The following is a 15,097-nucleotide window of genomic DNA, read 5'->3' on the forward strand; positions in this document are numbered from 1 at the left end:
GCCGTTTTTCACATTCCTAAATCATGAACCTTAACCGAGACAAGTGACGCCTGAAGTTCTTTAGATGTTGTTCTGGGTTCTTTTGTGACCTCCTGGTGACCAATGGAGTAATTTTGGTAGACTGATTGAATTTAGGTGTTCCAACCACTTCAGACTGCTTCTGCAAACAAATGTGAAAGAATGGGTCACTCTCAGGAGCTCAACCTGACAGACCACCTTTGGGATGAATTAGAGCAGAGACTGTGAGCCAGGCCTTCTCATCCAACATTAGTGACTGACCTCACAAATGCACTTCTGGAAGAAAGGTCAAGAATTCCCATAAACACACTCCTAAACCTTGTGGAAAACTGGCTGCAGGTGCAGGACATGTATGAGGACAGGGGCGAGGTGTGCAGTAAGAGTGACAGATGGGTTCAAGGTGGGGGTGGGATTACATCAAAGATTGACTCTAAGCCCCTTCTTGTTTGCGATGGTGGGACAGGCTGACAGATGAGGTCAGGCAGGAGTCTCTGTGGACTATGAGGTTCACACATGACACTGTGATCTGCAGTGAAAGTAGGGAGCAGGTGGATGAGAAGCTGGAGAGGTGGAGGTATGCTCTAGAGAAGAAGAAGGATTTAAGATTTTCATTAGAAGTGACCAGAATGTGAAAGATTAGAAATGAGTGTATCAGAGGGACAGCTCAGGTTGAGCACTTTGTAGAAAAAGTGAGTGAGGCAAGGCTGAGATGATCTGGACATGTGCAGAGAAGAGTAGTCAATATATTGGGCAAAGAATGTACCCATTCAGGAAGAAAAGAGTAAGACCACAGAGGAGGTGCATGGATGTAGTGAAGGACATGCAGAGGCAAATGATCCACTGTGGCAACCCCTGAAGGGAACAGCTGAAATAAGAAGAGCAAACTTCTCAGTGCCCCTCATGAGGAAATTTATCACCTAAACCTCTGAGTGCTAAGTCACATTTGGAGTATTATATCTGTGCACTTGGATGAAGGTAACACTTTGGCCTTTTATGAGTTCCCGCTGAGTAGTTTAACATTATCATTAAGCAGGGATTTCACATTACTCTCTTTGCAGTGAAAGGGTCCTTGACTATGTTGTATAGTGTGCAAATTTGGCTTTTTGTCCTGGTGAAATATAAATATCTGGACACGTTCTCATCAGCTGTGCACAAATGGGCTTATTGTATATCCTGACTGCTGTGTCTGACAAGACTTTTTGGTTGTAAGACTGACCTCCTTTTTAATGGTTTCATAATGAAGTTGCTTACCTGTGTGCACCCTGTCACATGGCAGAGGAGTAAATATTGCAGTATCTGTGTTAAAATACTGCATGTAACATGGTATACTTTTCTTGGATGCGAGGTCTAATTGAGTTAAGTTTAGGCTGTTTATTTTTGTCAGCTGTGTGCAAAAGGGTGTGGTACTTGCAACTTGAACACGGGCACACACACACACACACACACACACACACACACACACACACACACACACACACACACACACACACACACACACACACACACACTATTGCACCTCACATTTTAAAGCCCTTCCCACACTGATGGAATGCCAGCAGCAGTGGATGGTTGCTTATTGTCTGGGTACAGTTTGCATTTTACCATCACATTCTTGTTTAAATTAAATAAATAAATTATAGACCACTCTGCCACTCATATCTCATCTCCATCAAACCGCAGTGGAATGCGTGCATGCAAGAACAAAACTAAATTTAGGGCACTGATGTGTAATCAAGGGCGTAGGACTGAGTTTACTATTGGGGGGGGACACATATTGGAAACCTGACAGATCCGTAAATACTCTGAGGTGGGACAAATGCGCCTGTCTTCAATATTGGGGGGGACATGCCCCCCCCTTCCCCGGTTTCTACGCCCATGTGTGTAATATTACTCAGTAACAGACAAACGCATTGTGATTACAGTAGTAGCAACATTGCTTTTTACCCACAAAAAAGCCAGATAGGAAAAAAAAAGATAGATGTTTTCACACTTCACATTTTGTACAGATTAAACTAACCATTAATCTTATTTAGTAAACTTCAGAGGTCCTGGAAGCCAAACTAGTTGTTTCCCCTGTTTCCAGACTTTATCCTTTGCTAAGCTAACCTGCCTATTTCCTGTGTAGACTTAAGAAATATCTTTTCATCAAACTCTCAGTAAGAAAGCAGGTTTCCCAACTACTCATTTAAACTAGCCTTAAAAAGAGTGGCACTTATAATTTAAGTTGCCCAAGTAAATAAAACAGAGGCATGAAATTATAGTTTGCAGGTTTGTTGTGAAGCACTACTTTAAAAAGGACGCTACTTTCACTTCTTACCAAGTCATAGTAACACTACAGCTCTTTTTAAAGTAACAAATAATAGAAACTTGGTGCAAAGGGAACAGAAAGTAAAGTAAGCCAACAGAGAAAAAAGGGGTTTTCACCATGTTATACATTTCTTGACATACTGCTAGAATGCCACCAAGTTTCTACCCCAAGGGAAACCACAGCACCACAACCTCTTCTTTTCTCAGAAACAATTTCCAACACGTCACCCAGACAGACAGTCAAGGTTTAGGCAAAGAAATGTTTAGTTTACAGCCTGAATAACTCTACAGACATGGAAAAGGCAGACCGCTGAACAACGGTAGGTTCTTAATGTGATTTTTGGCTTGGTTTAGTAGCTCTTTTCTAACGTAGATCAAACATGATTTTTAGTGTTTAAAAATGAATGAGCCTGTGGTGAGAAATGATACGGTAGCAGTCGTGGCCGTGATGGAGGTGGTGATAAAGCTGTCTTTGCTGAAGACAGATCAGAAGAGTCTGGTTAGATTATTTGTGTGTGATTACATGGGAAAGCCTTTTTTTTTTCGCATTTTAATCCAGCTGATAAAACTGTAGCAAGTTAATGCTCACCTACTGTCTTTATACAAAAGCTTTTTAGCCTGATTATAATGTAACTTCCAAGTCCATAGAAAGAAATATATTCATATTTAAAGGCTGTTCTTGTGATTTTCACATTCAAAGACTATGTAAGAGACCTAAGGCTGTGTTTTTGAAATACTGACTCGTAAAGGTGCGCTCTAACAGACACAGGAACTCAGGTGTGTGGGTGAGGTGGGGGGAAGGAGGCAGAAGATTAACAGAGCAAAACAGTGTGGAGGAGTGAAGAGAGAGAAAGAGAGCCACAGTTAAAGGGTTAGTGTGAATAGCTTTGCCCGATAAACAAAAGTTCTCCATGCACAGGAGCAGCTTCATTGGGGTTGTGGTTTGAAATATGTCGGCATGCTAACTAAGCAACAACCAGGTTATCATGTTGATGTTACCAACCAACACCTTTGATACTTTACAATGTTTGTCAAACACATAGTGTTAAGGCTCAAATGCACAAATTTATACCTGCCGGCCACATTAGAGAAAAAGAAAAAAAAAAAAACTCAGGGGATTTATTGAATGTCTGTACAAAATTAGGTGTCACTTTATGCTGATCAGTCATACTGCTGCTGCTGCTGCTGTTTCAGGATATACCACTTACTCCTACATGCCGCTATGCTATGCTGATTTCTCCCACCTTCAAACTTTTCGGTTATGATTACAGCAAGTAGCTGCATAATCAACCCGGCCATCACATTTCCAAGTAACTGATAGTGTAAAACTACTGAGCTTTGCACTTCCCTCTGGTTACATGTGCCATAAACAACACCTGTGGATCATTGATCAGTTTTCCATGATTGACTTACAGTAAATGAGACCAGGTTCCACCAACTGACAACTGCTTCTCACTTTAGCTCTTGATAGTAGGAGAGCAACAAACATCATTACTGCCTCTGTTTGGTTGAAAATGTGCAACAATAACGAAAAGCCCCAGACCCCCGCAACCCCGGCAACCCCCAGTGCATCCCCTGACACCAACCATCTAAAACAGGATGGTTTTAATTTCAGTCATTTGGCTTGCCATGGGTTTACAGACAATCTCTAGGCCTGTGTAGTGTGAGCGGGGCTTGAGATGATGGCTATTAAGAATCAGTTAAGATCACTGGCCCCGTTTCCCGTACAGGGATTATGTCTAATCCTGGACTAAATGCTTTTTCCTTTTTTGGTCTTCATTGACTTTTTCCTTTTAGTCTAGGACCATGGTTAATCCATGACTGGGAAACCGGCTGATTATGTCCACAGGAGCGAGTGAAACATGCTACCTCAGCCTTCAGTATTAAGTGCTAGCAGGGCTGACACCAGCTTCTTTTACTACCTCTTGGAAGCTATGGTCTCAGAAATCCCTGCACCAGCAATATGAAGAAAAAAAGTAGCTCAAGAAATGAAGAGCACACTTTCTGGACAGTGAATGAGAGCTTATTTTTTTGTTATTGGAAACAAGCGTACCTTTCTGGGAAGACAAAGGGGTTAGGATGTGGTTTGTGTTGTTAGTGTGTATTTGTATGCAGTTTTGCGGTTGTTTTTCTTGCTTGTGTCTCAGTAAAGTGAGTTAGGAAAGAGAGAAAGAGAGGAAAGAGAGAATGAGATCAAAGAGTGTCAGCTTTTTCACTTTGCTATAAGACCAGTGTAGGGGAAGTCCAGAAGTCAGAAGAGGAAAGATATAAAGAGAACATGTGCTTAATGTGACAACACTTCGAAGAAGATGGTGTGTGATAAAGTGAGGCAAGAAGAGAAAACTCGATCTGTTAGTGTGATTAACAAAGTGGGTTTTTTTCACAATTACTTGGATAAGTGGTCAACTGAACTGAATCACTCAAATCTCCCATCAGTTGGGAAAGTCTGAGGACTGTCCAGTATGACTTTGACCAGTGTCTCATGACTACAGATTTGTTCATCCCGAGTCTTATGAACTTTAAAAAATTCACCAGAGCACAGCTGTATCAAGGATCCTGGTTCATCTTCATTTGTTTCACCTGTGCTTTTCCTGCATTAAATACACTTCATTTTACAGCCCCAAATTATAAGTCATCTCCATCGCCAACTCTTCTGCCTTGGTCAGCTGGTGTAGAAGAAAGATGTAGTGAGTGCAGTGATCAAATAAGAGTGGGGAAGTTGGTGGGGCAGTGATCAGAAACATGAGTTTCTGGAGCTGGAGATGCTTGCAGACAGCTACAGCAGGAGGAGGGAGAGGAAGACGCCAAACTATGGAAGAGAGAAGGCACAAAATGATACGCAGTAGGATCACAGAAACACCTGGGAAAAGAAGAAAGGAGAGTAGAAGAGCAGTGCTCATTGGACAGCAATTAGAGGCTCATTTTGACAACATTGCTCAGCTGAAAGAAGGCTGAAAGTAAACGCTTCAAGGTTTGTCAAAGTAGGAGTACTTGAGGCCAAAGAAATGCCCTCTAAAGTAAATACAGTGAATCTGTCTATAGTCTATACATAATATCAGTACAATGAGTTCAGTTTTGTCTAAAGTTAAGAGCAGAAAATTTCACATCAACCAGAACTTTATGTCTTTAAGACAGATGCTTAAATTGAATATTTCATGAATAAGGCACAGAACCCTGTGGAACTCCACGACAAACATGTTTAAAAGAGTCATTGTGGTGTTAAAAAAACTGGAACCTGTCTGAGTGGATTAAATTTAGAGGATTTCAGGGATTCGGTGTGTAGCTAAAGATGCACCAACTAAACCAGCTAGTTCTCAGTTAGCTACCCACATCAAACATGTGCTCTGATTCAGCCGTCTGCTACAGATTACTGTGACTGCAGTGCAACTTTTTTAGATCTGGCAGGTCTATAAAATGTCAGCTTCTATAGATTCACACTGAGAAGCAGCAGTGCATTGCAGAGGTTGGGTAGGTTTATGTGGTCAGAAAAATCTGTGTGCGCAAACAACCAATTTAAAAAAAAATAAAAATCAAATACAAGCATTTTCACAACACAATAGGTCTTATCCATAAACACCTGTTTTCACTTGTGTTTCAATTTTTTATTCTGTATAATTTCAGGGCTGTTATTTTGATGGATCACTGCATGCCACATTGTCACCCTAAAAGAACCCTCTACAGAGTTCTCAGTTCTTTTTATGGCTTATTTGTACACAAAGTATCTCTTGTTAAGCTTATCGACTTCCTGATTACCAGAGCTATTTTTTTAAAATGAGCATAACTGGAAACTGAATACTTGAATTTTATAAATGCTACAGCTCCCTGAAGTTGTAGAGTACAATCAGATAAAGCTTTTTTTAAAGATGAGTCTTTACAGGAAGTGAATATGTCAGAATAATGGAACATTTGAGTTCTCAGAAAAAAACATTTTGACCTTTATTAAACCTCATAAACAGGTGACCGGAGAAGCACCGAGAATGTGTGCTTTCCCTTGTGCACGGAAATGGAAGGAAAAACAGTACTGTGCAACGGTTTTAGTTAGAAAAAGGAGAACAGCAGTTTTTTTTTTTTTTTTTTTTACATGCAACACAAACATGTATCATCAATTAATGATTTAACAGCTTAAAATGTCACATTGCATATTAAACAGCAGCAATTCGTGATACACTTGCAACCCCGCACAGTTATTCTGTGGGTTTTGGCTGAAGCAGGTTAGAGGTTGCTTTCATGCTGCAGAGTAAAATTAGAAAATATATAATGTGATGAACAAGAATTTAAATATATAATGTACTGAAAACTTCCACATTGTGCTGTATGAACTTCATGCACGTGTTGTATTGATCACTATAATAAGAAAAGTTTGCTTCGACATAAATGTGTTTCTGCAAAGACAAAATGCTTAAAAAGTCTTTGCAGACTAACGTGAAAGTTTCAGGTCGGAGTGTGGGCGTTTGTGGGTCAGCCTGCAGATGGCTGCAAAACCATAAAAACCACAAATCCACACAAACACATTTTCCCTTTCATCCTGTTTTTCACAGAGTTTAAATGTCACACGCAAACGCAGCAACTGCTAACATTTATAAATGGCACACCACGTTTCTGTACGTGATAAAAAAAAAGATAAAAAAAAAAAACTAAACGGAAAAAAAAACGGGCCGTGACAGGCTGCACTAAGATGAAGGAACATGAATAATGAATAACAATGACAATAAAAACTGAAACACGAACCCAGAAGTAGCCAGTTTCCACCTGACCACATGTTTACATGTATCAGCTTGTACTCACACAAACAGGTGTGCAGCAGGTAGTATTAAACGCAACCTTATTTATCAGTTGAAGGAAATGATTAGAGGAAACTGCACTCAGCGGTTAACATCCTTCAAATGCTCAGAAGTGGAGGTAAATTTTGAGTTCAAATCTTAGTCAGAAGAGGGATGTGGATTCAACTTGAGAGCGTCTAGATTTGTGATAGAATAACTGGCAGCAATCTTCAAAGAATTAACTTCTCTTTTTTTATCCTATCTGTTTGATTTGGTGCCGTTGGTACATTAGAGAAAAACCCCTCATATGACGCTCAGCAGTTTGAAGCAGATCATTCGCAGCTCAACCAGCAGGTAAGTCACTGACTGAAGACTTAACAGGCAGCATCTGTGCTTTAATGTGGGGGATTGTGTTAATAAAAGAGCTGTTTGATGTTTCAATTGCATATGATTGTTGTTTATTTAAAGATTCAAATGCTGAAACTAGTCTTTCAGACTCTCAACTATTTTTTGGATGTGCTCAAATATCCCAATTTGGCTCTTTACAAACAAAGGAATGAAGAATGGGAGAAACTTTTATATTAATTGGAGTATGCATGGCTGCATGTGAAGGAGAATTTGAGGAGAATGTTTATTTCTGTTGCTCATTTTAAAAGCTGAGTATGAACGTGATCTTTTTCAGGATTCAAGCTACATTGTCAAGCCCTGTTAAATCAGTCAGTGAAATGAATGACAAAAGAAAAACATTTAAATTGTGTTTGATGCTGATTTTGACGAGGACGCATGATTTATATTTGAACCTGAAAGTCTCACATCCTCACTGTGTAGGAGTCACATTTGTGCAGCTCGTTTCTCAGTCTGTATCAATCGAACCACGAAGGCGTGAAGAAGGATCTGAAACTCTTCTTTCTGTTTTCCACCCACTGTTTTTGTCACTACTTATTCCTGTTGTATTTGTGGCCAGAGTTTTTTGTGTGTGTGTGTCTGTGTGTGGGTTTGTGTGCAGACATAAACCTGTGACCAGTGGGTCAAAATAAAGAAGAAGAGTGACATGTGTCACCAACCACATGATTTTGTTTAACATTTTATTCACTTATTTTTTTCACCTGTGCAGGATGAGAAGAATCAGGACACAGTGAGTCAAACCCTGAAGCAAGTACAAGCCTTCAGATCTTCCAGTCACAGAGCTTTGGGAACAAACCATCCCAGTGGTCTCCAAGAAGGAAATCTGATGACTGGATAAATGGAGAGAGATAAGAAATCCCTTTCCCTGTTTATTCTGCTTCCTCTGCTGCTGGTCTGCAGAACTGATGCGTGTCCCAGCCTCCCAGATAGTTAGTCTATTTATTTATTTTCCTTCACTTACATTGTTTAATTGATTTTAAGATGTGTTGTTGGCTGCAGCCGCTCCCTTTTTATTCAGTCTCTTCTGTTTTATCCCTCACAGATCTCACCTGCTACAATGACTACAGTAAAAACATCACATGTTTGTGGAACAGCACATACGTGACTGATCGCACAGACGCCGTATGCACAATACACGCCAAATATCAAGCTCGCTACTTGTAAGGACACAAAAACACAAACCTAGACACAAAATACTCACGATACATAAATCACACCCTTCATTAATAACATCATCTACAGCTAAATGAAATTATTATTATTATTCTCAGGTCTTACAGTGCTTCCTGTCACCTGGAGCCTGTTGACATCTCCAGACCAGCCCTGAAGATGTGCTCCCTGATCTTTAAATCTGACCACACTGTGAGTGTGTGAACAAACTTGATTGTTGTTACATACCCTGTTTATTATTAAAATGTTTAAAGTCTGTACATGAGAAAAATAAATGAATCGCCTCGAAATTATTAATGGATGTTTTTAACATTTAAGTATAAAAGGAAGAGAGGAAGACAGGGAGTGAGAGAGAGGTCAGTAAGCAGAGGGCTTTAAAAATGCTAAATGTCAGGTTTTATTTACTAGCTATTTCGAGACATTCAAATGTTAGTCAGAAGAGTGGTGGGGTTATTCATGCAGCCTTCATGCAGCTCCTCTGTTCATCCTTTGTCTGAAACAAGCTGGTTTAGCTCATTGCTCTTCCAGTCTGTCATCTTTATTATCTGATTGGCTGCAAGTTGCAAACAGAAGGTTTAAACTGCAGGTGGGAGGGGCCGCTGTGCTCACAGCTGTGCTGTGTGCCTGAGATGATCATATTAAGGAAGTCTCCTCGCTGACATTATCCAACCTGAGTGTTTAGCACATTCAGGACCCTTTTTTCTCACAGGGTATACCTGCACATACACGTTCACATGTTCAGTAGCATTCAACACTGAAATAACAATCTACCTTAAATATATGATAGTAATATACTTTTCTTTCCCAGTTTTCCAGTTTCCATGTGTTGTCCTTTAATCTGAGCTGTAACCATATGAAGCCTGTAATCACTTCCTACAAGCCATCTTGTCACAGTGAGTGAAATCTATAATGCTGCCTCTTTGTGACTTGTGACAACATGAGCTGTTCATGGTGACCTAAAACAAACTGTGTGTGTGTGTGTGTGTGTTCTTGCAGTAAGGGTGAATCCTCCAGGAAGACCAGAAGTCAACTTCACCACTATTTCCTGGTTGTCCCAACTCACCGAGCATTCAATGATCGTCTTATACAAAACTGAAGTGCAGTGGAAACAGCAGGATCAGTCGTGGAGTGTAAGTTTTGATTTTGTGAATGAGTTTAAGCATGAAGCTGAGCAGGGAGATCTTGAAAGTGTGCATTTAAACGATGTGTGTGAGCGATCCTTGCCCTGTGGTTGTGTGAAATCCAAGCTAGATTCATCCTCAACCCCACACTGGTTTCATGTCTGTCAGGATCCTGCTGTGCAGAAAAACACTGGCATTCAGTGTGAGCATAAGTGCGAGGCAGATCTGAAAAAAGATTTCCTGATACAAGATGAGAGGTACGAGGCACGAGTTCGAGTGCGGTCTGTTATTGAGAGCCGTGAGGGAGCCTGGAGTGACTGGAGCCCCACTGTATCATGGGTGTCGCCAGTAGGAAACAGAAAACCACCATCAGGTACAGCAAAAAGCAGCACCTTACCAAAAATGCCTTTCACACTGAGTCCTGCTGAGCATGATTGCTCTGTGTTGAATGTGTAGGGGCGCTCTTACATGAAGTTTTAAGTTTAACGTGGTTAGACTTGGGCAGGTGAAGTTTATTTAACTGCTGTCTCAGCACGCACTGCAGGCTCTAGGTCTGAGGATTGAGTTTTTGAAAATGGAGGGAATATCTAAAAACATCTGTAATATAATTTCAGTTGATGCAATATTTCTCTTCAGTCCTTCAACCAGTGCTTTAATTCAAATCCACTGCATGGGCTTACAGAAGCAAAATTGTCTCTTTTTCATGGAGCCGACTGTGTAACCCCGTTTCCTCATGGTTCCGAGTTGACTTGTGCTGTCCTGTGTTTCAGGTGTTCCTACACGTGTTGTGTTCATAAGTGTAGCAGGTGTTGTGGTATTGCTGACAGTCGTACTCTTCAGCACTAACAAAAACTGGTAAGCAAACACAGCAACACTGGGTTACACAGTTTTTTTTTGCAAACTATCCCACTGCCAAATATATTATGATCAATTATTCTGATCTGAGGTATTTGTAAGACTTTCTGGCAGCTCTGGCTCAGGGTGTAATTTTGTTGTCTCAGGGTTTACGTGGTAAAGATGATCACAGGTCCGCCAATACCAGACCCGGGAAAGTCCTTTCTGCATGATGTACAGTTTAAGGTAAGTATTTTAAGGCTTCTTTAATGTTAACTATAAAATCACAGAATCAAAATTGCATCAGTTTATATTTTGGACACTTCGGGGCAGATCTGTGTCTTAGCCACATAACTCATAACATTAACTCGTCTGTTGCTTTAAATGTTTAACTTTATATAAACCAGCAGGGAGCTGCAGAGTTTGTTGTTACCATCTAAAAAAATTGAAAATTAGATTAGTGCAGTTCAAAAAATCCACCAACACAGGAAAAGACAAGATTGGCATACAGCAGACAACATAATCAGACAGACAAAACTACTGACTGATCCAGTGACAGACGTGACCTTTATGATCCAAACGGCTCAAGATTCAGAAAGTGCAGCATGTGCACACACACACACAAAACTAACAAAAAACATTTAAATCCTTTTCTTGAAGCCTGGATTGAACATCTTCTGTATTTTTAACCTTTCTAATCCCTTCTCCTGCTCTCTCACCTCTGACTTCTCTCCTCCAGAGTGTGTTCACCAGTGAATCCTTTCACTCCTTCTTGAAACCAGTGGAAATTATCACAGTAGAATTAACCTCCTCTGTGGATGCCGTCACAGCCTGCAGGCCAGATGAGAAGATCGTGATAAACAAAGGCAGCTATGACTCCACCAACTCCAGCTTCTCTAACCCGAGTTACTCTGAGCTTTGCACTCCTCCTATTTCCTCACTCAGTGCTGGGAATCTGAAGCCGTGTGCGACTGACACGCCTTATGGCCCTGTTGGTACTCAGGGTCAAGGAAAACGCACAGAACAGGAGAGCAATGAAGGGAGAGAGAAAGAACATGAGATGGTTAAGTTGCTTCTCAAAGGCAGCAGCAACAGTGAGCCAGTGCAGGTGATTTCAGACTACGAGAAGTCTGAGAAGCTCAACATTGATCGCTTTAGGCTCCAGAGTCTAGATTCAGGCATGTCCAGTTGTGAAGAGGCCAGTGAAGACAGCATGGAGGCAGATAGCATGAACATGACTGACAGTCATGATGAGGATCCAGAGGGTGAGGATGAGAAGGAGGGAGAGAATGAACAAAAGGCAGGTTTTCAGAAGTTGTTTGGAGGTAAATCTGACAAGTTTATTCAGGTTTGTTCCGATTACGAGCGAGTCGAGAAGCCGCCGGCCGACAGCCCAGAGCTTCCCAGCTTGGATTCAGGCGTTTGCAGTGGGGGAGAGGAGCAGATGAGTCAGGATGAGAGCATGGAGGATGTTGATAAGTCCACTGAATCTACACACTTCCTGTTTCCACCTCATCTTCCCAGGGCTTTACCATGCTCCTTGCTCTCTTTTCCACAACTGCCTTTGAAATTATGTGGGCCTGGTCTGAGACCAGCTTTGCAACTTCAGCCAAGTCCTATGCTGCAGGGGTTCACTCTGATGTCAGCAGGCAGATCACTGGAGCCCTCTGTTGATGGCTATATGCCAGTGAAACAGGAGGGCTGAGAGCAGACAGTAGGCCTAACTAGCAGGACAAAAATAAGACGTAGCATTTGCAGGATTCATGACGCCAGTCAGCTCTCAAGAAAATAAACCAGTCCATAAATATTTATCTTCAGGTTTCAGCAACTTTGAAGGGGATTTAATCCATTTTTTGTTAATTTCATATATTTATGACAATATTTATGCCACGTTAGCAGCCCATAGACACTTAGTATCACCCCAGCAGAAAATAATGTGAATCTTTTCACAGTGTAAATGCAGTCCTCTCTCTTCCATTGCACTAGCTACCCTGACTGTCACAAGTAAACTATGGTAACACACTATATGAATAAAAGTACTGGATCACCTACACATTCCACCTACAGGAGCTTCTTAAGCTCTTCAGAATGACCCATTCTTTCACAAATGCTGGATGGGTGCTTGATTTTAAGTTCAAAGATTCGGAGGCTTTTGGCCACATAGTTCATTTAACAGTGATGGATTGCTTGACTGAAAATGTAACAAAATAATTAACTACTTGAATTACAGAACATTACATTTAATTTTACATACAACAGAAAAGTAATCAGAGTACTCTATCATGTATACTTTATCATGCTTGATTTCAGGACTGCAATGTTACAGGTCCTGATGTTGTGAATAATTTTTTCTGGACTGGTTGATGCTAATTTTTCACCTGACTGCCTTAAGAAGCTCATTTTTAAAAATGTTTTTTTGGATAGAGGAAGGCGTGGTGTACAGATGGTTAAATCATCTTTCTGCAGGTACAGTAAGGATTTTACCACCATTAGTTCCCGGGACAGTGTATAAGAAACTCCACCGTTGTCGTGTGAGAGGCTGCTTAAAGTCAATGCTTACTTTAATTTTTTATGCTGAGTATGTACATTTTTTTTTCATCTAATTTATATTCCTATGGCAGTTATTTGAAGGCAGCTATTTACTGAGTTGAGTATGTTGTTTTATTTATTTATTTTTTTTTTATTTTCCTTTTTATTTACTTCTGAATAAGATACATACACTGGTGACAGTACAGCAACAACACAAGCTGATATCCATGCAGTCATACACAAATGGAGGCACATGTATATATCCACATATATCTCTGTCCCCCGGTGTCAAGACATAAGCGCAAAAATAATCATTTCACCCTCCACGTTGCTGAAGTCGCCCTCCAGCCTAGGCATCAGGGTGGTCAACCAAAATAAAACAATTCAAATGTTGCTTCTGCAAGTTCAAAAAAAATTTTTTTTTAATTGTTTTTTTAAATAAAGGATGAGGAACTGACTATGTTGTTTTAAATGATGTCATGTCATGAATTAGTTATTTTCCATGAAAACTAAAAATGGTGAAATTCTCAATAAAATGAACATGAAATGCATATATTTTTATTTATTTTGTTGTTTGTGAGTGTGCGTGTTTTCAAATGATTTTCTTCATTTCTTCTAATGAGCGTTTATACACTGCTCAAAAAATAAATTAAAGCAACACTTTTAAAACCCATCAGACAATGGGGAAAAGAATCATGCTGATATCTATACTGATACCAGCTGATATAAACTGGGTAATGTGTTAGGAATGAAAGGAAGTCACATTGTTTGATGGAAATGAAACTGATCAACCTACAGAGGGCTGAGTTCACCCTGAAAATGGAAAGTGGAAAAAAATGATGCAGCAGACTAGTCCATTTTGCTGAAATTTCATTGCAGCAACTTACAATGGTAGTATTTTATTTATTTAATTGCACAGACTGTGTAAATTCTTCAGTATAAATTATCTCCACTCTTCTGCAGCCAAGGGTTCCTCCCCATCTGCCAACCAGATAGCTTCACGTTCCAGTCAATCCTGAGGATGATGGAGCATTAAGCTATTTTATTTTTGGCTGTGGATTTTGTTCCAGTTTTAAGCTCAGATTTGAAATAGTGTTGTGGAAAAATAAACAGTTTTTCTGTGATTTATTAACACTACAAGAACAGTCTTCAGACCAAATGCAGAACAGAAAAGGAACAGCTCCTTTATGTTTGTGTGTGGATACAATCTTTGTCCAGTCGGGGAGTTTTCTTCACACACTCATGTGACCACCTGCCTCATGATGAAGACACAGAAAGTGCCTGGTGGCCTCAAACATAGTTTACAGTTAGTTGTTTTCCATCTTTGCACACATTTAGAGGTTATATAAGGTGATACACAAGTTTTGCACTATACTCAACACCACCATTAGAGGCACCAAAGAAGTGGATCAGATCTTGACCAGAGCATCACAGAGCCCCTGGACAGTCTGAGGTGGAGCCTGGTGGCGTTGGATAGAACGAAGCATAATGCCTCAGAGGTGTTCTATTGGATTTAGTTCAGGCGAGTGTGGGGGCCAGTCAATGGCATCAGTTCCTTCATCCTCCAGGAATTGCCTGCATACTCTTGCCACAGGAGGCCTGGTATTAGGAACTCCACTGATCACCGACCCACCACCAAACTGAACAATGTTACAGGCAGCATAATGTTCTCCACAGCTTCTCCAGACATTTTCACATCTGTCACATGTGCTCAGGTTGAACATGCACTCATCTGTGAGAAGCACAGGGCATCTGTGGTGGACCTGCCAATTCTGGTGTTCTATGGCAAATGCCAATCGGGCTCCACGGTCCCGGACACTGAGGACGTTGGGCCCTCAGGCCACCCTCATGAAGCCTGTTTCTGGTTGTTTAGTCAGAGACATTCACACCAGGGTCTGCAGGTCATCATTTTGTAGCTCTGGCAGTGCTCATCCTGTTCCTCCTTGCACAAAG

The 15,097-nt window shown here is 40.7% G+C and overlaps 1 protein-coding gene across 2 annotated transcripts; it reads left to right on the plus strand.

Annotated features, from left to right (window-relative positions):
* Positions 1-2,547: 2,547 nt before the first annotated feature.
* LOC115786128 (uncharacterized) lies at positions 2,548-13,660 on the plus strand. Of its 2 annotated transcripts, none has more exons than XM_030738174.1 (11): positions 2,548-2,645; positions 7,378-7,439; positions 8,200-8,419; positions 8,533-8,650; positions 8,762-8,852; positions 9,469-9,553; positions 9,657-9,790; positions 9,950-10,154; positions 10,552-10,636; positions 10,783-10,861; positions 11,355-13,660. In XM_030738174.1, exons 3-11 carry the CDS (start codon positions 8,329-8,331, stop codon positions 12,318-12,320), a joined length of 1,854 nt encoding a protein of 617 aa, XP_030594034.1. In that variant the 5' UTR covers positions 2,548-2,645; positions 7,378-7,439; positions 8,200-8,328; the 3' UTR covers positions 12,321-13,660. The 2 variants fall into 2 exon arrangements, with proteins under 2 accessions (XP_030594034.1, XP_030594039.1); XM_030738179.1 differs by lacking the exon at positions 2,548-2,645 and adding an exon at positions 7,079-7,224.
* Positions 13,661-15,097: the final 1,437 nt, after the last annotated feature.

This window comes from Archocentrus centrarchus, chromosome 1 (assembly GCF_007364275.1).
Source record: "Archocentrus centrarchus isolate MPI-CPG fArcCen1 chromosome 1, fArcCen1, whole genome shotgun sequence".
Taxonomy (NCBI): domain Eukaryota; kingdom Metazoa; phylum Chordata; class Actinopteri; order Cichliformes; family Cichlidae; genus Archocentrus; species Archocentrus centrarchus.